The 24,230-nt window shown below is 52.5% G+C and overlaps 3 protein-coding genes across 18 annotated transcripts in view; 1 reads left to right on the top strand and 2 right to left on the bottom strand.

The window, feature by feature from the left end:
- The window catches only part of Camk1 (calcium/calmodulin dependent protein kinase I), a 25,503-nt gene extending 10,809 nt beyond the window's left edge, over positions 1-14,694 (top strand). For 7 of the 10 annotated variants that reach the window (XM_021260237.2, XM_013074041.3, XM_013074043.3 and 4 more), the window contains 2 exons: positions 16-133; positions 228-499. In XM_021260237.2, coding sequence (XP_021115896.1) covers positions 16-133; positions 228-310 — 201 coding nt within the window. In that variant the 3' untranslated portion in view covers positions 311-499. Of the gene's footprint in view, positions 1-15; positions 134-227; positions 500-2,511; positions 2,571-3,539; positions 7,343-10,322; positions 10,557-10,762 lie in introns of those variants that run through there. The other 3 variants (XR_015453407.1, XR_015453406.1, XM_087216932.1) reach the window with 3 other exon arrangements.
- Positions 437-5,871, bottom strand: Ogg1 (8-oxoguanine DNA glycosylase). Of its 2 annotated transcripts, XM_087216962.1 has the most exons (8): positions 5,714-5,871; positions 5,314-5,421; positions 4,760-5,007; positions 4,147-4,326; positions 1,956-2,137; positions 1,137-1,287; positions 1,000-1,049; positions 437-765 (listed from the first exon to the last, which is right to left on the bottom strand). In XM_087216962.1, the coding sequence occupies exons 1-8, from the start codon at positions 5,767-5,769 to the stop codon at positions 676-678; spliced, it is 1,065 nt and encodes a 354-aa protein (XP_087073088.1). In that variant the 5' UTR covers positions 5,770-5,871; the 3' UTR covers positions 437-675. The 2 variants fall into 2 exon arrangements, with proteins under 2 accessions (XP_087073088.1, XP_004835352.1); XM_004835295.4 differs by having other exon boundaries at positions 670-1,049.
- Brpf1 (bromodomain and PHD finger containing 1) lies at positions 7,351-24,230 on the bottom strand. Of its 6 annotated transcripts, none has more exons than XM_004835291.3 (14): positions 23,647-24,229; positions 21,169-21,777; positions 15,878-16,837; positions 14,829-14,991; positions 13,912-14,043; positions 13,393-13,539; positions 12,270-12,579; positions 11,634-11,954; positions 11,052-11,336; positions 10,415-10,562; positions 9,563-9,699; positions 9,342-9,460; positions 8,839-8,993; positions 7,351-8,203 (listed from the first exon to the last, which is right to left on the bottom strand). In XM_004835291.3, the coding sequence occupies exons 2-14, from the start codon at positions 21,765-21,767 to the stop codon at positions 8,020-8,022; spliced, it is 3,660 nt and encodes a 1,219-aa protein (XP_004835348.1). In that variant the 5' UTR covers positions 21,768-21,777; positions 23,647-24,229; the 3' UTR covers positions 7,351-8,019. The 6 variants fall into 6 exon arrangements, with proteins under 6 accessions (XP_004835348.1, XP_004835349.1, XP_087072989.1 ...); XM_004835292.3 differs by having other exon boundaries at positions 13,411-13,539; positions 23,647-24,228; XM_087216863.1 differs by having other exon boundaries at positions 9,342-9,699; positions 23,647-24,230.

The raw sequence follows: 24,230 nt of genomic DNA, 5'->3' as shown, positions 1-24,230 counted from the left end.
CCCCTGTCCCCACAGCAAGCCTTCAATGCCACAGCTGTGGTGCGGCACATGCGGAAGCTGCAGCTGGGCACCAGCCAGGAGGGGCAGGGGCAGCCAGTGAGCCCCGGGGAGCTGCTGACGCCCACAGCTGGGGGTGAGAACTGGGTTCTGTGGAGGGTGGTCTGTGAAGACACCCAGGCAAGAGAGGTGGGCAGCCTGCAGCCAGCTCTGTTCTCTCTCTGCTGCAGGGCCGGTGGCTGGCTACTGCTGTCGAGACTGCTGTGTGGAGCCAGGCCCAGAGCTGTTGCCCACGCTACCACCCCAGCTCTAGGCCCTGGTCTAGTGTCAGGGTTTCCTTCCTGGGGGAGGCTTGGGGGCAGCTTGCTCCCTTCCCATCCCTCCTTGAACTGGGGAGCTACCCTGGCCCATACCCACCCACCCCCAACTCCTCACCGCATTTTCCATACAAATGTTTCTATTTTATTGTCCCTTCTTGTAATAAAGAGAAGATAAAACCACAGATAGTTCTGCCTCCCCAGAAACTCCCCACCCCACCTTGTGCAAACCCACTGGTTGATTTGGAGGTGCCTGGCCCCTGAGGTAATTGTAGGGATCCTCCCAATATAAGTGGGGCTGGGGAGAGGAGTAGTGGGTGACAGGAAGTTATTTAGGGAGTCTCTTTGTTCAGGGCCCCTCCTATACTTCTGGCTCTGTGGACTGTTTTCTGAGCTTTGCTGGTGGCTCTGGAGCATGGTGGGGCTGGCGTAGGTCAGCACAGAACAGCACCTGTGGGAGGGGCATAAGGAGTCTGTAGGGAGGAGGGTGTACTGGGGTCAGGGTTGTTTGAGCTGGTGACAGTATGGGGAGGTGGAAGAGGCCACAAGGCTAGGCTGGGGGAGGCTGGAGAGTCCCTTAGGCTCACTGGGACAGTGGTGGGAGTGGGAGAGTCCATAGGTCAGGGCTGGAGAAGAACCTTATGGGGTCTGGGCTCAAGACCAGGGGAAACCTGGGTGCACTCACTGCTTGGGCCCAGCCAGCATAAGGTCCCCACAGGCATCGGAAGAAGTTTCCTAAATCAGAAGCAAGGAGGCTACATTAATCAGCCCCACTGCACCCCATCCACGTCTCTGTCCAGTGCCTAGCATCCCCCTCCTCACCCAGTTCCTTGTTGGCTTGGGGACTTGGGCCTTTGGCCCGAGACGTGCTGGGGTGCCAGCTGTAGTCACGCTTCGCGATCTGCCACACGTGGATGTCCACTGGCACAGCCTGTGGTTTGTCTAGGGCCATTAGGCAGATGCAGTCAGCCACCTTGAAGAGAAGAGTGGGCATTGTGAGGAGATGGCAGGACCCAAAGCCAGCCATTCCTTCTTTACTCTGAGGTTACTACTGGTCTGTTCTCAAGCAATATACATCGCCTATTAATTACTCTAAAGATCCTCTAAGAAGAGCTGTTACTGAACGTGCCCCAATGTAGGCCCAGGTCTCATAATCTGGGGGAGCAGACGAGAAAACTGAGGCCCTGAAATGTGAAGTGACTTGACCCAAGTCACACTGCTGGGAATAGACAGTACCAAGATTTAATGTTAGGCCCGCATCCAGAGCCCATTAAAAAACTCTTTAAATGAAAATTAATTTTTTAAGCTACAGAGAAGTATAAAGAAGAAAAAGACCAATTCCAAATTTCTAATCATCCTATTGCTAGTTAACCTGTAAGGACATATAATTTCAAGAAAAGAAGAAAATGAAAAGTTTTTCTCCCCAAAGGTAGCCACTGTTAACTTTGCTGCCATTCCTTTTGGAAACTGCTGCATAGAGATAGCAGCATATATAACACACCTACATAATGCCTTTCTAAAACTTCATTAAAAATTCACTCAAAGGGAAATGACTTTATGTTCTTTCTTCACTCTTCTCTCAGAACATGTTTGTATCCTTAGGCCTCCGCCCGCTCTCATGCCTGCCTTCTTGGGGCTCACCTTGGCTCCCACCCCAGGCAAGGTGCAGAGGGCCTTGTGGGCCTCCTCGTAGGGGACCTCTCGCAGTTGCTGCAGCCAGGCTAGCCCACCCCATTCTTCCAGGATGGCTCGGGCGCTGGCACTCACGTATCGGCCACGGTAGCCCAGGCCCAACTTCCTGAGGAGAGCCTCCACCTCTGGCCCTATTGAGAGAGGGATGGAGAGTAGGGCTCAGGCAGTGTGTGAGCCCCTACCCCACAGGCATGCTTGCCCTAAGTGCCACAGCCCTCTAGGGGACTGGGGGCACTTGTATGACAAAGCAAAGGGCTAAGGAAGGCCTGGCTTGGTGGGGGGGGGCTCTCACTATGTACCCCAGGCTGGCTGGCCTTGAACTCATGGTTCCTGCCTCATCCTCCTGAGTGCTGGGATCTCAGGTGTGCACCATCACACCTGGCAAGTTCTTTAACTTTTCTCAAGATTGCTCATACCCATAACCTTAAAAAAATAATAACAACAACATCTTCTATTATCAAGTGCTGGCAAAGCACTTAGGCACATTATCCTGTTTTTTCTCAAGGACCTGGATGACAGCACTGCTGCTTTCCCATTTACAGAGAAAATGAGACCTTAGAAGAGGTGAGTTAATCAAGAAAGGGTAGGACCGGGGATTTAGCTCAGTGGTTCTGCTGCCTGCCTCGCAAGTGCAAGGTCTCGAGTTTGATCCCTGGTACCAAAAAAAAAAAAAGGGTACAGTGGAGATGGGAGTCTTACGCTGGGACCCCAATGCCTATAATTTATTACACTCCACTGTTCTATCCCCCCCAACTTCCTTCCCGATGAAAACTGTTAGCTGAGTGTAGTGGCACACACCTGTGATACAAGCACTCTGAGAGCCTGAGGCAGGAAGATTGCAAGTTTGAGCCCATCCTGGGCAACTAATGAGATCCTGTCTCAAAAAATTCAAGAGGGCTGGGATTTAGCTTAGTGGTGCCGCCACCTGCCTCAAAAGCACAAGGTCCCGAGTTCGATTCCCTGTACCAAAAGAGGAAAAAGGGTTGGGGATGTAGCTCAGTGCAAAGGCCCCGGGTTCAATCCCCAGTATTGCCAAAACCCACCCCCAAAACAAAAAACCAAAACACTGTTATTCCCACTCTACAAACAAGGTTGCAGTGGTGAATGAATTCTGTGAGGTCTTATAACTACTAAGCCAAGAGCTAAAGACCAGGCTTCTAAACACCAAAAAATGTCTTTCTCTCTCTTTTTTTGAGACAAGGTCTCACTGTGTAGTCCAGGAGGGCTTTAGACTATGTAGCTCATACTGGCCTCCAACTCTGTGACCCTCTTGCCTTGGCCTCTTGGGCTGGGATTATAGACATACACCACCACACTCAGCCCAAAAATGTCTTTTTTTTTTGAGGTGGGTTATCTCCTTGCTGTGCAGTCCCCCAAGCACTTTGCTCTGCTTGGTTCTTATAGCTGCCAGCTAATTTTCTTGCCTCACGTGAAACAGTGTTGCTGTGCACAGCATGCATGTGTTTTGGGTGCAAAACTGATTCACTGTAGTGACAGAAGCTTGAATTTTTCACATACTTCCTGTGTGCCTAGGACTCTGCTTGGTGCAGGATGTGTCTCCCTTCATTCCACCTCATGACAACTCTGGCAAGTAGGTGCTGTTATTACCTCATTTTTCAGATATAGTCACAGAAGCATGGAGAGGCTAAATAATGTGCATGCATTTTTTTTTTTTTTTGGTACTGGGGATCGGGGATCGAACTCGGAACCTTGAGCTTTCCAGGCAGGCACTGGAACCACTGAGGTAAATCCCCAGCCCGAGGCTAAATAGTGTGAACCAGGGACAGAGCTGGAATGTAGTCTGTCTCTGGAGCACACGTGCCAACCCTCAAACTACTGAACAGTGTACAGATATTTCTCTGATGAGGCATTGGAGCTCTGGCAAAAAGCACAGTATAGGGCTGGGAATTTAGCTCAGTGGTTCTGCCGCTTGCCTCTCAAATGCAAGGACCCGAGTTTGATCCTCAGTACCAAAAAAAAGCACAGTATAGTTAGGAACTGACACTTGAGACACACGGGCGAGGTGTGATGGGCAGATCAGACCAGGCAGGGTGGTTCTGGATGGGGCAGTGTTGGGGAAGGTGTGAGATGGTAACCAGGCAAAATAACAGAGCTTGGGAGAAGGGCTCTACCTACTCACCAGCCAGGGCTTGCAGGCTGGGAAAGCCATGGTAGGTGACACCATCAAGCTGGACAAGCTGAGGGCCAAGGGCCTGGCAGAGCCGCTCCACCATGCCGGTGATTCGGGCGATGTTGTTGTTGGAGGAACAGATGAAGGAGAAAAGGCATTCGATGGGGTCCTGGCGCAGTAGTCGCACCCCTGGACACCAGAGGGAGATCCCAGGAAAATGAGGGACAGCACTGCTACAGAAAGCAATGCCAGACCACTCATTCCTCGTTCACCTTATGAGGTCTGGATTACTATCTCATTTCACTGATAAAGTCACAATGTAAGTACCACTAGGGCAGAGGTTTCTGTCCATTTTGTCCCCTGCTGTATCACCAGTCACATACTGGAAGCTCTTATATCTTTACAAAATGAATAAAATCACCTGCCCCAGGCCACACCACCAAGATTAGGCTCCATCACCTCATAATGGATGAGGTAATATAACAACAACAATGTGCCAGGCACTATTCTCAGCTCCTTTATTCCTCATAAAATCCTATGAAGTGGACAGAAGACTCATGTTACAGAGTCACAAATAACCAATGCACAAGCACCCCAACCTCTGCCCGGGCCTTATCCTCACCTTGGAATTTCCCAGCCACCTTCTGGAAGTGGGAGTCCACTGCACCCCAGTGGCTGTACAGCTGGACCAGGCTGACATCCAGCTGGAAGTACTTGCGCACGGCCACCAGCTCCTCCAGCGTGGGCCTACCTAGCCAGCCCTTGTCCCCGCGGTACACAGTACAGTGCAGCTGCTCCTCCGTCTGGGTCAGTGTCCACACCTGGCCTGCCAGCACGCCGGTCCAGTGTGCAGGGCTCTGCTCCCTCCACCTGTGTCCAGGTTTAGATGGCCTTTGTACTGCTACCTTTCCTTCACTGTTTGGGTCCCTCTTGTCCCTCAGATGCCTCCTTCACAAAGCTCACTTACTAATTACCAAGTAACGGTGATACCCTTTGCACCGATTTTGGAGCCTGGTCCTCACAACGCTGCAGACTTACTACCTTCACTTGATAAAGCAGAGCTTATTTCCTTTACTGAATCCTGAGGTACACTCTCACTTGTCACCCCCACCATTCCTTTGTACCCTGGCCAGCAGCACAGAGCAGGGGAGGGACCTCCCGGGCACAGCCACTCACCGGAAGGACTGTCCAGAAGCTAAAACCAGGTCCAGGCTCAGCTCCGCGCGTGGACACGGGATAGAGGCCCAGAGGCCTGGGCTGCAGGCCAGAGTCCGGTGCCTCATGCTACAGGTGGAAAGGAGCTCGGGTTGCGACGCCAGGCCCCGCCCATCACAACCCCGCCCACGCAAGATCCCCATGCCCAAGACCCCGCCCACACAATGACCACGCCCCAGACCTTGCCCACCCGGCCCTGGCCTCTTCTGTCGCAGGGCCCTCCCACCCGCCCCAGAGGGTGGCCCCGCCCCACAGGCCCCAAGCCCTCGCCCCTCCCACTAGTCCCCTCGGGTTTTCCTGCGGTGCAGGCCCCTCCTCCTTCGGACGCATCCTGCCCGCCCCAGCGCCTCCCCGAGCTCACCGTGGCTCCTGGGCTGCCGAGACACTAGCTCGCCTGGTGTTCTCCTGGCTTGTCATACCGGAAGTAGAGCCGAAGCGCCGTCATTTGATCCAGGGGCAGCCAGTCCGAGGAGGAGGCGCCAATGAGGAGTGGGCCTGGCGCGGGTGGGCGGACCTTCCCGATCGCTCAGCAGTTGGCGCGCTCTGGTCGCTCCTTCTCAGGCCCTCGTCCTGCTAGACCTCCGCAGAACCCTTAGAGCCCACAGGGTGCCCCACCTGGAGCCACACCCTCACCCAGCGCGTCCAGAGTCAGACACGCGCCCTCCTCAGGCTGCCTCCGGTGAAGTCGGCAGGCTCGGCTACTCAGCGCCCTGGGTTCCCACAGGTGTCTCCGCAGGATTCACCCTCGAGCGCTCGCCTGCGGCTGTCCTTGCCCTTTTCCAGACTTTACATATCTCCTGACACCTAGTGTCCCCAGGTCGGCCGAAGGCTTCTCCGAGGCGGGCGGAAGGTTCCTTCTGGACGACCTGGCGACCCACACAGCCGGGCAGCCACTGCGTCCGAGTGCGCATGTGCTGCCCGAGGCAGCTGGCCTACCTCCTGGGCCAGAAGAGATGTAGTTTCTGGCTTGGTGGAAGGGAACATATGAAAAACTAAGGACCAAAGAGACATAAACTTGGAACATGACTCGGACATCTTTCACCTAGCATGGTGATTTGGGGTCATTGGTACCTAAGCTATTAAGACTGCAAGTTCTTAAAAAGGCAAGATCTGCTTTATCTTCATCTTCTATCCACAAGGCGAACCTGAGAGCAAGGTGTGCTGAGCATCAATATTACACTAGTAAAAGTCGTTGTCTCAGTTTTACTCTGTGGCTGCAAGGCCTTGGGCGACCATGTCTACCTGTGACTGTTCCATGTACGGCTATGCCAATCCAGAGGTACCTAGCATGTGGAAGGCATTCCTTCAACAAATATTGGTTGGACTGGAAATGATGACAAAGCTGGGGGTGAAATGAAAGCAATGTCTTCCCAGTGAAGCAGAGAGGAAGGGCTCAGCTATAGTGACTGAAGCACTTGAGCCAGCCTCCTAGGAAAGAACTCAAAGCCACTGAAATCCAGAGCAATCTGTAGTGGACTCATCTAGCAGTTGGCCAGCTTTGCAGACAAATAGATCTGAGCTCAAATCCTAGCACTTGGACTTCCTACTAGTTACTTAATTTTTCGAAACCTCAGTATCTTTTGTGAAGATAATCAGCCTATTAACACACTCCACAGGTACTACAGGGATCATACAAAACCATCTATCTAAAGGTACTAGCATGGGACCTGCCACTCTGTAAATGCGTAGGAAATAGGAGCTCTCATTTTCTCATCTTTGCTGTTTTTTGTTTGTGGATTGAAGCCAGGTACATCACATTGAACTGCATCCCCAGCCAAGGTCTGAATTGCCCAGGCTGAGCTCCAACTTGAATCCTCCTGCTGCAACTTTCCAGAGTGCTGGCATCACAGGCATGTGCCACCACGCCCTGCTGTTGTGTTTTATAACTAGCATGCAGCAGTCAGCAACTACTTGGGCCCAATTACAGACCATCCCTAGGTACAGACCTGTCTGAATCTCTTTGCCCTGGTAAAGGCAAGAATAACTCTAAGTAGACTGTTTTATTTTCTAAGAATCAATATATTTTCTTCCTTTGAAATAAATACAAACCAGTTTGAAAGGTAGGGGGAATCTACGCGAGAGAAGGAAAGTGGGGACAGGCCCCAATCTTTTTTTTCAGTACCAAACGACTCTGGCGCGACCCGGAAACGCAATTACAAATGAGAATAATTTAAATTCTCTGATAATTACATTATTTACAGTAGCAGGGGAGGGGGTCACCTAGTGCCCCATTTCCAGGCTGGACAGACATCAGTCCCACTGCTAGGCTGGGCGGATGCCTGCTCCCCTCGCCACCAGCAGGGGCCTCAGGCCTCTAGGCAGTTATGGAGTCTCCTGGCATGAGCAGGCAACAGTGGCGGGATGGTCTGTATTATGCAGTGTCCTAACAGTGGCCCACCACCCTGCCTGATCATGCCATGAGGCTTCTGGTGCTCTTTTTGACCTACAGGACCTCCCGTCTCCTTGCACTGAGTTGCCATGGGTCCTTGGAGTGTTCTGTACAGTCCAGCTGCACTCAGGGCAGGAGGGACCTCCCCTACCCAGCTTCCCCTGAGACTGGCCCCAAGACCAGGAATGAGTCAGTGCAGAGTGTGGTGCCACGCCAGGACAGTGAGCACAGGAAGGAGAGGGCACAGGGCTCTGAAGGCTGGGGTTTGCTGGGCAGGATCAGTCACTGTCGCTGGTCTCACTGCTCTGCTCACCCTGCACCTTGCTGCGGTGCTGCAGTGCCCTGTGGTAGGCAATCTGTACTGATTTGCGGATGTTGGACTTTCGGCCCTCCAGCATCTTCTCTTTGTCAAGGTCCTGGTTCACACCCAAAGGGACCAGCTTAGTCCTGGGCAGCCACTGCCTAGAGGACAAAGTAAAGATCAATCATCTCAGGAGAATACGCACCATCCTTCCTCACTCCATTCATTCAAAAATACCTCCTGAGCTGGTGTGGTGGCACATACCTATAATCCCAGCACTCAAGAGGGTGAGGCAGGAGGATCACTGAGAGGTTAAGGATACCTTGGGCTACAGAGTGAGTTTAAGGCCAGTCTGAACTATATAGCAAAACCCTACTCTTTTTTTTTTGGTACTAGGGATTGAACTCAGGACCTTCCGCTTCCAAGGCAGGTGGCGGAACCAATGAGCTAAATCCCCAGCCCTACTGATGGTCTTTTGGTTTCCAGCTACAGCTGTTTGTCAGCTACTACCCACTCAGTATGTCAGACTTAGGGTCAAAATAACCCTTGTGTGGGCTGGGGATTTAGCTCAGTGGTTTCACTGCCTGCTGCATATGCACAAGGACCAGAGTTTAATGCCTGGTACCAAAAAAAAAAAAAAAAAAATAACCCTTGTGTGAAAGCTTTGCTTAAAGTCCTTCCCCTGCTGATCTGTGATAACCTCATCTGTCTACTGGAGTTTCCTGGCAGTCCCCCATACCACACAGGGTTGTATCTGTGGCTGTGAGTCATACCAAGGGTTCCCCTCTTTCCTTACCAGGTTCGTTTGTTGTCAAAGAAGAGAACGAGGTAGAGATGCTCTCGGGCTTCCTGGGTCATTTGCTCCCCGAGTTTCAGCACCTCCAGTGGGGGCACAGGGATGGGAACGCCATGGTGAAACATACCTTCTCGGGGCATCTTTGGATCAATGATCTGAGGGTGCAATATGAATCCAATTTGGTTCAGTTCACTCTTCCAATGTGTACCCACCCAAGAGTTTGGGGACTACATCCAAGTGGGGAAAGCTAAGCTAGCATGCTAGCTAGGGTTCCACTGCTGGCCCCTGGTTTCTTCCTGTGCTGTATTATAGCTGAGCTGAAGGGGAAGGGCAGGACAGAGACTTGACAGTGGCCTGTGAGGGGTACAATGAGGCTGCACCTGCCTGGAGTCTGTCTCCTGAGGAAGCCTGTGTATCACAGCTCAGCAGGGAGCAGGGAGTCTGCTGTGGGTCTGAGTCTGGGGTTGGGAAGGAAAAGCAGGGGAGCAGAGGCAGAAGCCTACCAGAGCTGGGTATGACGGGTACCCTCGGCATTTGGCCCACACGAGGTCCAGAGCATCCAAGGGAGAGTCCTCGTCCTCTGACAGCCAGCCAGCTCCTCGGCCCAGACTCTTCCTCACCACTTCACAGGAGAGAGACAAAGTGGGTGGGTCAGCAGCTGGGGGGCTGGCAAGGCCCTGACACTGGGTCTGCAGCATCCCTGGCTTTCGGTGAGGGTACTTACTGCTGTGGCCCACGCCGCGGCCAGTGCCCACGGAGTAGGCCTCATTCTCAGTGCCTGAGGTATCTTCACTGCTGTCCTCTGGGAAGGTGCTCCGCGAGAAGGAGGGCTTACCCCGGCCTTGTTTTGAGGGTGTTGTGCTGGGGGCAAAAGGGGAGATCTTGGTTCAAAGGGAGGGAAGAAATGGGAAATGGCATGGTAGGTATTCCCTTCTTTAGGCCCAAGGTCTAGGCTTTTGCAAAGCAGAGAGGATAAGAAGAATTTTAGACTCACACTTGCAGGGGCTAGGCTGGAGATCTGACTAAGATGGGCAAGACTGAGGGGTGAGGGCCCTGTATAAAGACCAGACTTGCTACAGCCTCTGATGTTAAAGAGAATACAGAGACTGGGAATTTTATGTGGCCTATCTGGATACTTATTTTTTTTGTGGTTTTTGTTGTTGTTGTTTTTTCTTTTTTGGTACTGGGTATTAAACTCAGGACCTTGTGCTTGCCAGGCAGGAGTGGCACCACTAAGCTACACCCCTGGCCCCTGGATTCCTTTTTCAGTACCGGGAATCGAACTTAGAACCTTGTGCTTGGAAGGTAGGCACAGTACCACTGAGCTAAATCCTTGGCCCTGGATTCCTATTTTTAAATTCACCATTCTGGCCACAGTATGTTGGGAGGTCAAATCCAGGGTACAAGGTACCAAAGCATACTGTTCTAAATCCTGGATGGTTCTGTCATGGCCGCACTGATCTAAGCTATTAATTTTGCAATAGGCTGCAATGGTAGCCACCTGACTTCCAAGAGCCAAGCCAGAAGGGCCTGAAGGCATCCCTGAAAGCAAGGCTTCAATCTAGAGGGCTGGTACCTGGTGCGGTCTGAGGCAGCACTGCTGCTGCTGCTGCTGCTGGACTCGGAGTCGGAGCTGCTCCGGGGAAGGCTACAGTCATTTCGGTATACCAGGAAACTCTTCTTCACTGGCTGGTTTCCACTGCTGAAGCCATTGGCTGGTAAGTCTTGGTAGGGGGGAGGGGAGGAGGGAAGGAACCGGTCAGGAAGATGGAGATCAGATCTAGCATGGGGCCAAGAGGGATTTAGAGCTTGAGTTCTGCTTCTGGGCTGCAAAATTCCTACACATTTGGCCAGCAGAGCTAGCTCTGGGCAGTGACTACCACAGCAGGCCACAGCCCCACCCTGCCCCTTGCTTCTCTGGCAGTTACTGGCCTCAGGACACAAACGACTTAAGGGCAGGAGGTCCCTGAGAAGATGAGAAGAGAAGAGGTAAAGTGAGACAATGGAGGAGGCCCTGACGGGACTCTGGCTGGTCCCAGTGTCTCTGGACCTCCATCTTCCCGACCACACAATGAGATGATGGGGATGAAAGGGTTCCTAAGGGCCCTTCTAGCTCTACCTTTCATGGGAAAAGGGAGGGACAGCAGGGCATGCCGGGAAGCATGGCAGTGCTGCGCTTTGTCTGGGGACTGGGTGATGATGGTAAGGCTCACCCATTGGGGGGTCTTCTGTGGACTTATCACTGTCGCTTTCTGAGCTCGAACTGGGCTGGGGGCTCCTACCCCGCTTGCGCTGACGCAGGGAGCCCATGATGGGGAGCTGGGGGGGCCCCACAGGACTGCCTCCGTGGCTGGGGGTCATCTGGCTCTCCCGGTTTTTGGGGGGCCGGCCCGGCCTCTTGGGCGGTCCAGCTGTCTTCGGGTTCTTTTTGGAGAACAGAACTGAGGTTCTCCTGCCCACCTCATGTGCGGGGGTTGAGGACATGTTGGGACCCAGGCCTGGAGCAGAGAAAGAGAGAAGGAGAGTTGGTGAGGGGCCTGAAGTGAGAAGAATAGATGTCCAGGGTCAGTTACTCCAGCTAGAAGTGGGGAGAGGATGTGGGGCCATGAGATTTGGAACACTGACTCACACAAGTACCAGACAGGCAGCTAAGAGGCCAGCCCCCAAGTGCGACACAAGAGAGAGACTGCAGCTAGCTGTGCAGAGACCTCTGCCTGGGAACAGCAGGGGCTAAGTATGTGCTGCTGAGCCCAAGTGTGACTTGCTTTTGGGTCCACCTGCTATGGGGCTCAGACCTTTACTTGTCTCCTGGCTGCTGCTCTCCTCCGCGGCACTGTCAGTCTGCCCATCCTTGTCACAGGCTGCTGGGTGGGGTGTCAGACTGCCCCTGCTGGAGGGGCCGTGCCGCTCAGGCCCATCCCGTCCAGTCTCCCGCTGGTGGGCAAGCTTCCGCCGCAATGCTGTCATCTCTTTCTTGATCATTTTCACACGCCGTGAACGGCCCACACTCTGCTTGCTGGCATTGACTTCATCCAGCCGTTCCAGCAACAGCTTCAGCTGTTCCTCCACTGGCAAGTGCTTCTGGTTCTCCAGAAGGAGCAGCCGCTCTTCCTCTACTGCCAGGGGGAGGGTTGAGGGGAACAGGTCAGACTCAGGGCAGCCCACTGGGACCCTGGAACCTCGGCAGGCAGCAAGAAGTCCCCTCTTCCCACCCTGGCTTCTCCAGGAAACTGCTGTACAAGAGCAGCACCAGGATGCGGAATGCAGGGCGTGCTATTCACTAGCCCAGGCTGGCTTCCTGGGCAGCAGCCCTGGGGACAGCTTGCCATTGCTCAGTCTAGCTTGCTTTCTGCCTACACTGCCTGTGCTTAGGAGGGGACTTCCGGAAGCTCCTGGGATTGGGCTTTGAGCGTGTAGGACTTATCACCCACCAGCTTCAGTGTGGTGTGGGGCCTCATCTCCAGGCAAGTTGTGGGGGATATGCATGCCCGTCTCAAAGTCAATGCCCATTTTTTCTGCCTGGCGCCGGGCCTGACGGAGCACAGCACCACCCTGCTCACGGAGCCGTACTGCTGCCCTGTAGAAGATGGTGTCCTTGGCATTATACTTGAGGCAGTTGCTGATGATGAGGTTGAAGTCCTCCTCAAAATCATCAAAGTTCAAGTAGCGGTAAGCCTCCAAGTTCTGCTTCATGGTGAAAAAGTCCATGGGCTTTTTGATGTGGTCCAGGTAGTCAGGTACCTGGGAGAGCAGGGTAGGGATGTCTAAGTGGAGCCATGTTCTCATTCCCCAAATCCTGTTGCTAATAAACACCCCCTGAGATGCACCCAGCAACCTCCTCCCACCAGTCAGAGGCAGGCATGTAGCACAAGGAAAAGGAAAGTTGGATCTAATCTGACTTAACAGTCAAGCTGTGTGACCTTGGCAAGTCACTGAACCTCTCTGGGCCTACTTTTGCTCTCCTGGAAAACGACTACGGAAATACAGGCAAATCTACCTTGTAAAGTCATGGGAGGATTCAGTGAGACAATGTCTAGAAGAATCCTCTGGGAAACCACCACCTTTTAAGAAGGCAGCTGTCTTAGGTCTCTCTCTTTTTTTTTTTTTTTGGTACCGAGGATCAAACTCAGGAGCTTGTGCTTGCGAGGCAGGCGCAGTGCCACTGAGCTAAATTCCCAGGCCCTTAGGCCTCTCATTTTGTACTCTTTAGAGATAAAGAGTCTGCCAGTCAGGACCTAGGGCTTCTTTAGGTGCTGAGACTTCTAAAGTCTCCATTCTAGGGTTCAGCACACCCAAAGTGTCTTCCTTCCCTGGGTTATTCACTGGGCAGACTCAGTCCCTGCCTCTGGGGAGGAGTGGAGATTGCCTCCCCTTCTGGGCCCTTGGTGTATGACATGGACAACACAGTCTGGGGGACATGTGTCTTTAGTCTGTCCTCCTTAGAGCCATCAGCCTCTCTGCACGGGGTCCCCAGACAGTCCCTGGCCCAGACCTGCAGCAGGGGTCCAACTGGGAGAAGAACAGAAAGAAGGAGTGAGGGGAAGGGATTCTTACTTCGTCCAATTCGGTTACCTCAGACAGAGGGACCGGCTCGCTGAAGATGTTGCCCGTGTCCTTCTCTTGGAGCTGCTCCAAGGTTTTGCGAAGGAGGATGAGGAAAGGTGTCAGCTGCATCTCCATGGCTATCTGCTGGACCTTGATCTGACATGGAAAGGGCTGATCAGCTGGCCCCGGCCAGTCCCCTGGCACACAGGTCCAGGAGACAGTCCCAGCCAGCCTGGGAGCTAGTCATCCTTCCTGCTCTCACAGCCGGGGGTGCCTACTCAGGCCCATCTTCTCCAAGGCCCCAGCCAGGAAAGGCTTCCCCATCCTTGAGCTCCAAGCATGAGCTACTGGGTTGCTAAGTCAGGGTTCTGTTTATGTCTCCTGTGACACTGGGCCTCCCTGGGCCAAGTGTACACTGAGTGCAGGAAGACAGGACTCCAGCATGGGGCCTGTGGATTCCTGGCTAGGGCGTGCCTACTGTTCCTTCTCCTCTGAGGAATAAGCCTGGCTTATTCCAGGAGGACTCACCGTCTCCCTTTTGAGCTTCTCCCGCTTGCGGATCAGTTCTACCAACAGCCGAGCTCGCTCCAGGTCATGTCGGAGCCGCTGCCATGACTTGAGCTGTTCTTTAAGGGCCCAGTTCTTATCCTCTGAATCTCTCTGTAGAGGCAAAGGAGGATCAGGAGGTGATGAGAGAGCCGAGGATAAAACCAACAGTGAGGGGGGAGCCCAAGAACCCTGGGTGAAAGGCAGCTGAAGCCAAAGTGCTGGGAGCGATGTGCTGTAGATCACTATTGCCAGGCCTAACTTGCCTCCTCCTGAGGATGAGGCAGGGCCCCACAGGAGAAGAGGTGACAAGAGGGTTTGGGGGAGCAAGGCCTGGCCGAGAAGAGGACTGTCTTCCTCCCAACCCATTCACCAGAGAAACATCAAACATGATGTCCTGTAGACCTTAGCTCCAGGTACAGACCAGCCCCTTTTACCTTCCCCTGCACTTCCCCTAACTCTACCACTATAAATAAACATGCAGCCATTTGCTTGGTGGTTTTTTCCTCTCATCAGGAGTTAAGAGCCCCATCTGGCCCCACCTATACTTTATCATATCTCTTTGTCTGTCTTTCTTAATCTCTGTCGTTTTTTGTTGCTGTTGTTCTCACTCTGTGAACCCTTCAGCCATGCAAGTTGTGGCACCAAAAGAGGGTAATAATCATTTATTGGTAGCCCCTCAATTTGTATGTCCCTAGGGCCTGGCACAAAGTAAATAAATGCGCATTGTGTTTGTGAAATGAATAAACGAACTCAGGAATGGTGCCTTTCTGTTGCATTGATAATTCATAGAGATTTCCTCCTGGGCCTGTGGGAGGGCCAGCGTAAAGGAGGAAACAGTCTGAGCTCTCTGACAGAGAAACTAGTTCCCACAGCCCACAGGGTATTGGACACGGTACCCCAACTTGGTCACAGTTCCTCTGGGACTGGAGGTGTGTCTGTAGGCGACGCAGCAATGGGACCCCATTCCGTGACTGCCTCTTCAGTGTCCAGTAGCTGTGCAACCTCTGCATGAACTGGCTCTTCCGCTGGATGGTCAGGCGGTTGGTGATTTTACTGAGCCTAGGGCCAGGGCACAAAGAGAATACTTGGTGGGTCCCAATTCTCTTAAGAAAAGGGGCTCTGGCCAGTAGAGTTCCTGACTGGGGGTGAACAGAGATCACGCTCCTGTGGAAAAGGCCTGAGACACAGGGTCAAGACAAAGAACAATGACTGGCGCCATCAGTGGCACTGTAGCAGACAGGCACCAAGCCCAAACATCAAGCAACTCCACCAGTGGTCAGGCAGTTCGACTTCCAAGACTGCAGGAGTCAGGGTAGCCCAGAGGACTGTCCAGCCCTGAGATTCCCTCTCAGAGTGTTGGAAGGTTTCAAGATAAAGCACGTATCACTTCTTGGCTACCTGGCTATGATTAAACGAAGACAAATTACAACTGCACAACAGAAATCTATGGTGGATCAACTAAATAACAGAAGAGTTAAAGATAACTGCAGGTCGCAGCCCAGGAGCAGCAGCTCTCACTCTGTGACTTTTCTGTCGTTGCAGCTGGTGCTAGAGAGGAACCTGGGGCCCCTCACGCATGCTAAGAGCACATTCTACCACTGCGCTCTCCCCCAGCCTCATGGGCCTTCCTTTCCCTACTTTTCTTTCTTTCTTCACGGTCAGACTGTTTTTTTCCATTGTGGTTGTTCCTCCTCTTCCTAATTAAACAAACCCTACTATCAATGTAAGGGTGGTTTCAAACACCTGTCAGATCTGCCAGGTAAAGGTTTATTGGCTCCTAATGTATTAAGAGTCAGGTGACTTGTTAATGATAAAATCTTTTAGAATTTATCTTACTTCTATGCAGTTCCTCACTGCATAAGGTAAGCTAGCCCTGCCACTCCACTCAGGGGCTGTCAATTCCTCCCCAGCAGAGCTGAGTAGCCCCCACCTGCTCCCTACTCACCTGTGTGGCGGGATGCAGGGCACCGACACTACAGGTGCTGCTGCCCGCTTCTCTGCCAAGATCTTCCGTGCTTTCTTCATCTTGATACGGGACTTGGCCTTGGCCTTCTTGACCTTCTCTGAACTCCAGCCCTTACCCTCTTCCTCCTCCTCCTCCTCCTCCTCTTCACCCTCACTGTGGGACAGGGCAGGTAGGCGGCGTGCAGAACCTGGGGGTGTGTGGATATCACAGTAGGCTGTCTTTCGGACGCTGAAGGAGGTGCCATTGGCACCTGTCTCCCGCACAGGCTCCATTTTCATGTACAGGCCAGCCTGCTGGGCACATGTGACATGGAAGGCTGTGTAGCAGTTGGCTTTGTGGCACTGGATGCAGGCCCCTGAGCCACGCTGTTTGCAAATGTAGCAGGTGAGCTTCCAGCGAGCTGGTGGGATGTGCTCGATGCTGTCAATAGGCTCTAGGAAGACCGTGTTGGCAAAGCAGACCTCAGGGATCCACAGGGCACACACCACGTGGGCCCAGCGCCCGTCATCTGTCTGCTTGAAGGCACCACCCTTGTTGGGGCACAGGGCACAGTCCACTGCACGGGAAGGTGACTGCAGGCAGCGGCGGCACAGCCACTGGCCCTCAGGGATGTAGGGGACACCATAGCACTCCTGGTGCACGGCCAGGTTGCACATATCACAAAAGAGGATGACATTGCTGTTCTGGCACTCGCCATCATTGCAGATGCAACACACTGCATCCTCGTCTACCAGGGCATTGGGGTCGCCTTTGTTGTGACTCTCAAAGTACGATTCCTTCTCCAGCCGGTCCATCAGGTACTCGAAGATCTCCTGTGGGATGGGACTCACGCCCTCCGTCTTCCGCCGCTCATTCATGATATCCAGCCAGATATAATCCTCCTCGTCCATGTCATACTCCACTTCCTCATCCAGCTCTTCCGCAGACTTCTCGATGTACCTGCAGCGCACAAAGGCAGCTCAGCAGCCCAAGGATGAGACTTCCCTCCCTCACGGGCAGGAGTTGAGGATGCCACCAAGCACTTACTCTACACTTGTACCTGACACTTGGCACCTCACTCTGGCCCCACTTGACCCAGGTACCATAGACAATACACTCATTCCTGTTTGCAGAAAGAGACCTAAGGCTTGGGAAGTCACCATGCTGGCCTGAGCTTGCTTGAGACATGGCACAGCTAGGGTATGAATGCAGGCCTGTCTCCAAAGCTTGCATCCTAGGTGACACATAATACTGCCTTCTGTGAAGGATAGAGGCTCAGCCAGATTCCTAAAGAGAGGAGGGCTGGGGCAGCTGGGACCTGCTATTGTAGTCTGGGCGATGGAGCAAGGAGCTGGGGAAGGACAGTCCTTGGAAACCACCCCCATACTGTAGAGCTCAGTGTGAAGGTCCTGAGTTCAGTCCCCAGTACCACCAAAAAAGAATGTCCTAAACCAAGTGGCACACAGTAGGGGCCCCGCACATGCCAGGCAAGTGATCCAGCATGAGCTACAACCTCAGCCCGGAAAGTATGTTTCAGTACAGGGTGACAGGATGTCCAAGAAAACTGCCATAGGTCTTCTCTCTGTGGCTGCCAGCATCAGAACCTAGGTGCTATGTCTGCTCTCTGGACAGCCTTGGGAGATAACAAAAAACAGCTACGAACAAATGTAGTAACTTGGCATAGTCCCTGGCTTTACCGTGGATTCAGGCTCACTTACTGCGAGCTGGGCTTCACACTAAGTCACTACATTTATGCTCACCACAGCCACAGGGTCTGTGTTTCTACACTTTGTTTTGTTTCTTTGTTCGTTTTTTGGTACTGAGGATCGAACTCGGGTCTTTGCACTTTTGAGGCAGGCAGTGGAAGCACTGAGCTAAATCCCTGGCCCTACACCTTTGATTTGAAATGAAGAAACTGGAGCTTTGAGGAGTTAATTAACCACAGGCAGGTCACACAACATGGGAATGGCAGAGCTGTCATCCAGCCTCCAACCCCAGGACTCCACCTGTTCCCCACATACTGACTAGGCCAGCAAGCCTGAGCAGAGGGCTGGGCCAGGTACCTGGGAACTGGAGCATGTACCTCTCACCCTCACCATGCTCTAGGTATCCTGGCTTCTGGCACTGTAAACTGAAGGGTACAGTGGAAAGAACAGGGCTTCAGCTTCTGACGCATCTGGATTTAAATCCTGCCCCTGCCACTCTGTGACCTTTAGGATATCTCTCCTCTTCTATGAACCTCAGTTTTACTGATGATAGAATGAGAATACTATCTACTCACAAAAATGCTGTCAGGATTACAAAAATGAATGTGCTGCCAGGTAGGGTGGCACTTTGGGAGGCCGAGGAAGGAGGACTGCAAGTTTGAGTCCAGCTTGGGCAACTTAGTAAGACCTTGTCTCAAAAAAATAAGTTTAAAAAAAAAAAAAAAAGGAAAAAAAAAAAGTTGAGGATGTAGCTTATTGTGAAGGGCCAGGGTTCAAACCCTAGAACCACAAAAAAGAATGTTGTAAATCAAGTGGCACACTACTGTGTCCCTACAAAATGTTATAGCCCATTTCTACTCTCTTCTCTCTACATGAGAAATGGGCTTTGAACAGGCCAGCTGCAAACAGGCTCTGCAGCTACACCATCTGGGCCTATGCGACAGTGGGTGATGAAGTAAGCTAAGTCCTCAAGGCTTTGTTTTCCTCTTCAGAAAAGTGGCAATGCTAATTTGAACCTATTCATGTACTGCTATGGTGAGCGGGGAATGAGTTAATATAGGTAGGTTCCAGGAGCAGGGTTTGGCACAGATCAAGTACTCAGGACATGTTAACTTTATTACCAGCCTTTCTACAGCCCTAGCTGACCTTGCTTATGCATCTAACTCTTCTACTACAGCATGAGGATGAAGGCTCATGTCCAATTCACCACTCAGAAACAGTGCTCCGTGTTGCGGATTTGAAAGACATTTCAGGAGTGGCAGGGAAGAGACTGTCTATAGGCAGTAGTTTTCCCCTTCATTCATCCTTTATCTCTTCCCCAGCGTGCCTGCAACCTTCACTCTCTGAACAAAGGTATGATTCAGGGCTGGTGTGAACCATCTGGATGCTTCCAGGCCTTGTACCAGCTCTCTTGAATGCCTGGTCTCACCTTTTCCTCTGCCACAACACACATGACATTCTGTGGTGGCACATAACGCACTCCCACAGGCTTCCAGCTTCTTGGCGTGGCACAGAGAAGGTAGGCTGTGTGTCATGTACAATTCTGGCTTACCAGCTGACACACCACTCTCTACCTCACCCTCACGGAAGCACATGAGAACCGAGCAAGAGACAGTGTTGTACTAGAAGGATGGTCTCAGTGCTTCTGAAATTTATGAAGAAAGTAAATCTCTTCCAAAGCTTGGGCACCTTTGCTAACAATGGTGATTATGCTCAACATACCTCATAGCTGACTGGAATGCACCAGCAGCAAACTGCTCTCCTAGAGAAGAGCAGATCTAATCTCCAAGAAGAAAGAGTAAATCTCAGGTTGAGGGAGGAAGAACAGGAGCTGAATGAGCAGGGCTGGGCAGGACCAGGCTGGACTGCCTAGCAGTAGAGCTGAAGAGGCACTAGGAGGGAGGGAGGCCTAAAAAGGGGCCTGTGTTTTAGAGGTGAGAGGAACAGTAGTCAGTGCTAACAGAAATGGAAACAGACTGGCAATAACCAGAGGTAAAGTCAATGCAACTGGGCTGAGCAGATGAAAGAATGGACAGGAGGAGAGAGATGAACTAAAACTCAAGACAGGAGAAGGGAAGTGACATACTGGGCCTTATCACTTGTGTCTCCAAAAATTAGCTCTTAAGAAGTGAGATTTTGAAGGAAGGGCAGGGGAATGGGGAAAAAATAAGAACCAAGATACATCATGTAATGGTACAAGATCCCAATGATGAATGTAACTGTATTGTATACCTAAAATGCACAAGTAAACTTAAAGGAAAAAAAAAAGAACTGAGATTTTGTTTTATTTATTTATTTATTTTTTTGGTGCCGGGGTTTGAACTCAGGACCTAGCGCTTGCAAGACAGGCGTCAGCACCACTGAGCTAAATCCCTGGCCCCAAGAACTGAGATTTTAATATAAGATTGTATGGACTTTACTTTTGTAAAAACTGCTTTTCATATGAAAACCTTTATGAAAAGTCTTTGATCAGGCTGATTCAATGACAACAAAAAATGCCCCTTAACTAGAATCCCCTCTTTGCTTGAAGGCCAGGCCTCTGGGTTTTACATGGGTTTCTGTATCATCCTTGGCCTAGAATTTCTGCGTTTCACCACCACACTTCCCCAACTTTGTCATTTTCCTCAGGTTATAAAAATGTAGTCTTGGGCCAGAGATTTAGCTCAGTGGTGCCACCGTCTGCCTTGCAAGCACAAGGACCCAAGTTCAATCCCTGGTACCAAAAAAAAAAAATGTAGTCTTATGCCTGTGACTTCAAGAGAGGCCACTGTAACTAACTTTGGTAAGAAATAGAGTACAAAGAAACAAATGAGATAAGTAAAAGGCCCGTTGGAGAAGTCCAAAGCATAGGCAGTGGAAATGCTGCTTAGGATGCTAAAGGATGGTGACAATCACAGAACAGATAGTGGGAAAAAAAATCTCTATACAGATTTACAAACTGCCTTTAGGACCTTATGAAATCAGTAACTAGTCTTTTACCTGTAAGTGGGCAGAAGAATATTGTGCCTGCTTTAAGACAGGGTCTCCAGGACACCAGAAGCTGGGTGTGTCACTAAGTTCAGCCAGTGAAGGAGTGGAGGTCAGGAATTAGAAACAAGATCTTCTGGTACAGGGAAATACAGTGCAGCTTTGGAGTCAGAGAGACCTGGGTTTGAATCCTAGCTCAGCTCCTTACTGCTGTGTGACTTTTTTTTTTTTGGTACCAGGGATCAAACTCAGGACCTTGCACTTTCAAGGCAGGTGGCAGAAGCACTGAGCTAAATCCCCAGCCCAGCTGGGTGACTTTTGATAAGTCCATCACATTTTCTGGACCCTGAGCTCTTCATCTGTGAAATGAGAACAATACCTACCCTAGAACAGTGAGAGTGAGGGAGTGGCTAGAAAACACTCAATCAGGGCTAGCCTGCGGCAGTGCAGAGTAAGTACCATCACTAGCAGAGATTCACTTCCTCTCGCTACCTGACAAAACCAAGATTATTCTTTTGTCCTTTGTCCCTGACATTCTCCTAGCTACCTGTCATGCTCTCTGGGTGCTGAGCCCTGCTTGGCCAGTTTTCCAGAGGTGAGAGGTAGAGGAGGCCTTACCGGTAATAGGAAGTAGGCCGGGGTGGGGCATCAGGAGTGTCTTGTTCCAGCTCCCGGTACACCACCTCTGGCAGTTTGGGCGTGGCACTTGCGGAAGCATTATGGTGGTGGTGATGGTTGGAATCCTTGCGCTTCTCCTTGTTCTTATGCTTGCCTGACTTGGGGATTGCAGCCGGTGTCTCTGTGTTCTCCTTGTTGCTGCCATTCTCAGGGGCCTCCTCAGGAGCTTCCTCATCCTCTGACACCACATCCAGGTTGTCAAAGATGCTGATGCGGTGGACACGGCCGTGCAGGTCCACCTCCACCATGCGCTGAGCCTGTGCGTAACTCATCACCTCACGGCCCGGTGACTGTGAGACCTCTGAAGGGCTGGGTGACTGCTTGTTGGCTGGGCGTGACTGGCGCCCCTTCTTCTTGTGCTTTCGGAGTGGAGTCTGCTGTGGGGGTGGCGGGTTGTCGTGGTCATAGTGGTACAGGTGGTATTCAATACCACTGTAACTCTTGTACACCTTTCGACAGGTCTCCACAGGGCACTCGTATGGTGGCTTAGTTGCCCGCAAGTTGTGGCAGAAAGTCTTCACATCGAAGTCCACCCCCATGCTGTCACATCTGGAATACAGAGATCAGTTAGCACAAGCTTCAGTGAAGAGTTTCTGCCCACCCACATCAGAGACGAACTCTCTCCAGTCTTTGCCCCCAGCGGTCACCAGGTCCTGGCCAGGCCACCTTTCTAGCATCTCCAAAGTCTATCTCCACCATGGGCATTGTCTGAGGCCTCAGTCCTCCTGCCTAGTCATCCTGCCCTATGTCTCCTCTCCTTTAGTCCAATCTCACAAAATTCGGCCAGTCTGACCTTTCTACTAAGTAGCAATGATCACATTAGTTTCTTGAACAAAAGCCTCCTGATGCTCCCCACTTACTTTAGGATAATATCCAAGTTCTCTGTGATGACAATGCTCTCACTGTCTGGCCCTAGTTTTCTTTTCTAGGCGCTTCACCAGTTATAGCTCTATCTACACAAAGCAACCTGCAAACCCCTGAATGTTACCGCCTCTCGAGTTGTAAGATAGCCTCTATTAGGAATGCCCTCCATTCTCTCCAATTGGTGGGTCACTAATCATTCTTCAAAACCCAATTCAGATGTCACATCTATTATGACTTCTTTGACTCTCCTGTGGGGAGCCGTTTTTCCATATCATTCCATTCTCATCTCCAGCATGACACTTAACACAATGCAAGTTATCTCCTCTCACTAGACTGAGACCTATCACATACACCTGAGCCTGCCCACTTCTATATGCATGCATTGGACACTATTTTTGGCAAATGAATGAAAAGCTGAATGAAGTAATCAACAGATTTGGAGTTCAGAGACGGAAGGCTTATAGCCCAGGCAGAAGCTGGAATGGATGGCCAATGAGTTAGCCCTGTACTCCAACAGAAGTTAGTGCACTACAGAATTAGCTCATTTCTGAGGTCTTAATGGGGATCCTCATCCTGGCCCTGGCTTGAGTGTATGTTGTAGAGCTAAGTGAAAGCGGAGGTCATTTATTCAGGGACAGCAGCATTTAAGTTGCTCATTCGCCCATTCTTGCAACATTAACTGAGTGCCAAGGAAGTGCCAGGTCCTACAGGTACAAAGAGGAACAGGACAAACTAGGCATGCTCAGCTCCAGGCTGGTCCTCAGGGCCCAGCCCTTCCCCCTTCCCAATCTTCCTGGGTGAGTGGAGAGGGCAGATGGCACCAAACCCCAGGTCGCCAGCTTGGACAGAGACTGTCCCAATTTCTCTTGGCCTAGTTGAGTTCAACAATTCAGCGAGGGGCTTAGCACTACCCCAGGCAAAACCACTCTACTTTCCAGGATAAACACTGACCCAGCCCACCAGGCCTCTCTTCACCTGAAGCTTAACTGAGCAAGTGAGCTGCTCCAGCCCCTGTCAGCAGCCACAGGCTTCCACAAAGGAAGAGCTACACGTTCAAGCCAGCTCCCTCCTACTTCCTACCTGCGGTCGTGTCTTTCAACACAAACCAACCAGAGATACAAACAACCTCTTCTCGCTCCAAGCAGGGTCCCAGGGGAACGGCTCTGGCTCTGCTGCCCTGGCTCCCCAAGTGGCAGCGCGCCCAAAGCAATGTCCCGCCGGGACCGGGTAGCGCAGGCACAGGAAAGAGACCACAACTTAGATCTGAAAGCCCTCGGGGAGCGCCGGGGCCCGGGGGTGGGCCAGGTGCCTCTGCCCCCAGCTCCCTCGGCTGGAGGAAGTGGAGGGCGGGGCGCCCGGGTCGGGGCCGGCTGCCTTCCCTCCCAGATGCCGCAGGGTTTCCCCTTTGTCAAAGGGGAGCAAGTTAAGCAAGGCCCCCTCCTGCCACTGGCCCAGGCAGCCCGGAGGATCTGGCGGCAGGGCCAACGCGCTGTCAGTTCCCGGGCTGCAGCGCCCGCCGCCCCGTCCCGCCGCCCGACCCAGGACCGCACTCACCGGCCACCTCGAGTCTGGGCTCATTGCTGGGGCGCCCGCCGGGGCCGCAACCCCCCTGGGGAGGCCGGCGGGAAAGACGGGCCGGTAGGGGACCCCGATCCGGGGGCCGCAGGGTTCGCCTCTTCGCCCGGCCGTCTCGCGCCTGCCCGGCCCCTGATTCCCGCGCTGACCCCGCCGCCTCGGTCCCGCCGGCGCCCCAGCGTCCTGGTCCGGTAAGCCCCGGTCCGTCCTGCAAGCTTCTAGTGGCCTGGCCTTGGACTTTCGCAGCGGGAACAAAGGAGGCTCCCGGAGGCAGCAGGGGACAGAAGGGGAAGACACGGGACGGCAAAGGCAGTGGCACTGGCGGCGGAGGCGACGGTGGCGACGGCGACTGCGCAGAGTAAACGCGGCGTCCAGGCGCGCAAAGCTGCACTTTCGCCACGGCCCTCGTCGGCCCGCTGAGGCTCGAGAGGCCATTTTGGGGGACCTGGAAAGGCCCCGGACACCCCGCGGGGCTCGGTAGCGCCTTCCCAGAACTGGGGTGCTGGAGGCCGCGGGCGCCGTACGTAGCCTGCGGGATGTTCGGGTCGTTCATAGCGAATCTG

The sequence above is a fragment of the Heterocephalus glaber genome, unplaced genomic scaffold (assembly GCF_053883595.1).
Source record: "Heterocephalus glaber isolate CG9 unplaced genomic scaffold, H.glaber_assembly_v1.0 deba00000122, whole genome shotgun sequence".
NCBI lineage: Eukaryota > Metazoa > Chordata > Mammalia > Rodentia > Bathyergidae > Heterocephalus > Heterocephalus glaber.
This window is presented reverse-complemented; position numbering and strand designations above follow the sequence as displayed.

Excerpts from the sequence above, each read along its gene's own strand:
- Ogg1 (XM_004835295.4), bottom strand. The coding sequence starts at position 5,769 with ATGACAAGCCAGGAGAACACCAGGCGAGCTAGTGTCTCGGCAGCCCAG. Across the intron at positions 5,422-5,713 it reads TCGGCAGCCCAGGAGCCACG|CATGAGGCACCGGACTCTGG; the intron begins GTGAGCTCGGGG and ends TTCCACCTGTAG. Across the intron at positions 4,327-4,759 it reads GGTGGCTGGGAAATTCCAAG|GGGTGCGACTACTGCGCCAG; the intron begins GTGAGGATAAGG and ends TCTGGTGTCCAG.
- Brpf1 (XM_087216863.1), bottom strand. The coding sequence starts at position 21,767 with ATGGGGGTGGACTTCGATGTGAAGACTTTCTGCCACAACTTGCGGGCA. Across the intron at positions 14,992-15,877 it reads CCCTGCATCCCGCCACACAG|GCTCAGTAAAATCACCAACC; the intron begins GTGAGTAGGGAG and ends CCCTGGCCCTAG. Across the intron at positions 14,044-14,828 it reads GGAACTGTGACCAAGTTGGG|AGAGATTCAGAGGATAAGAA; the intron begins GTACCGTGTCCA and ends TTGCCTCTACAG.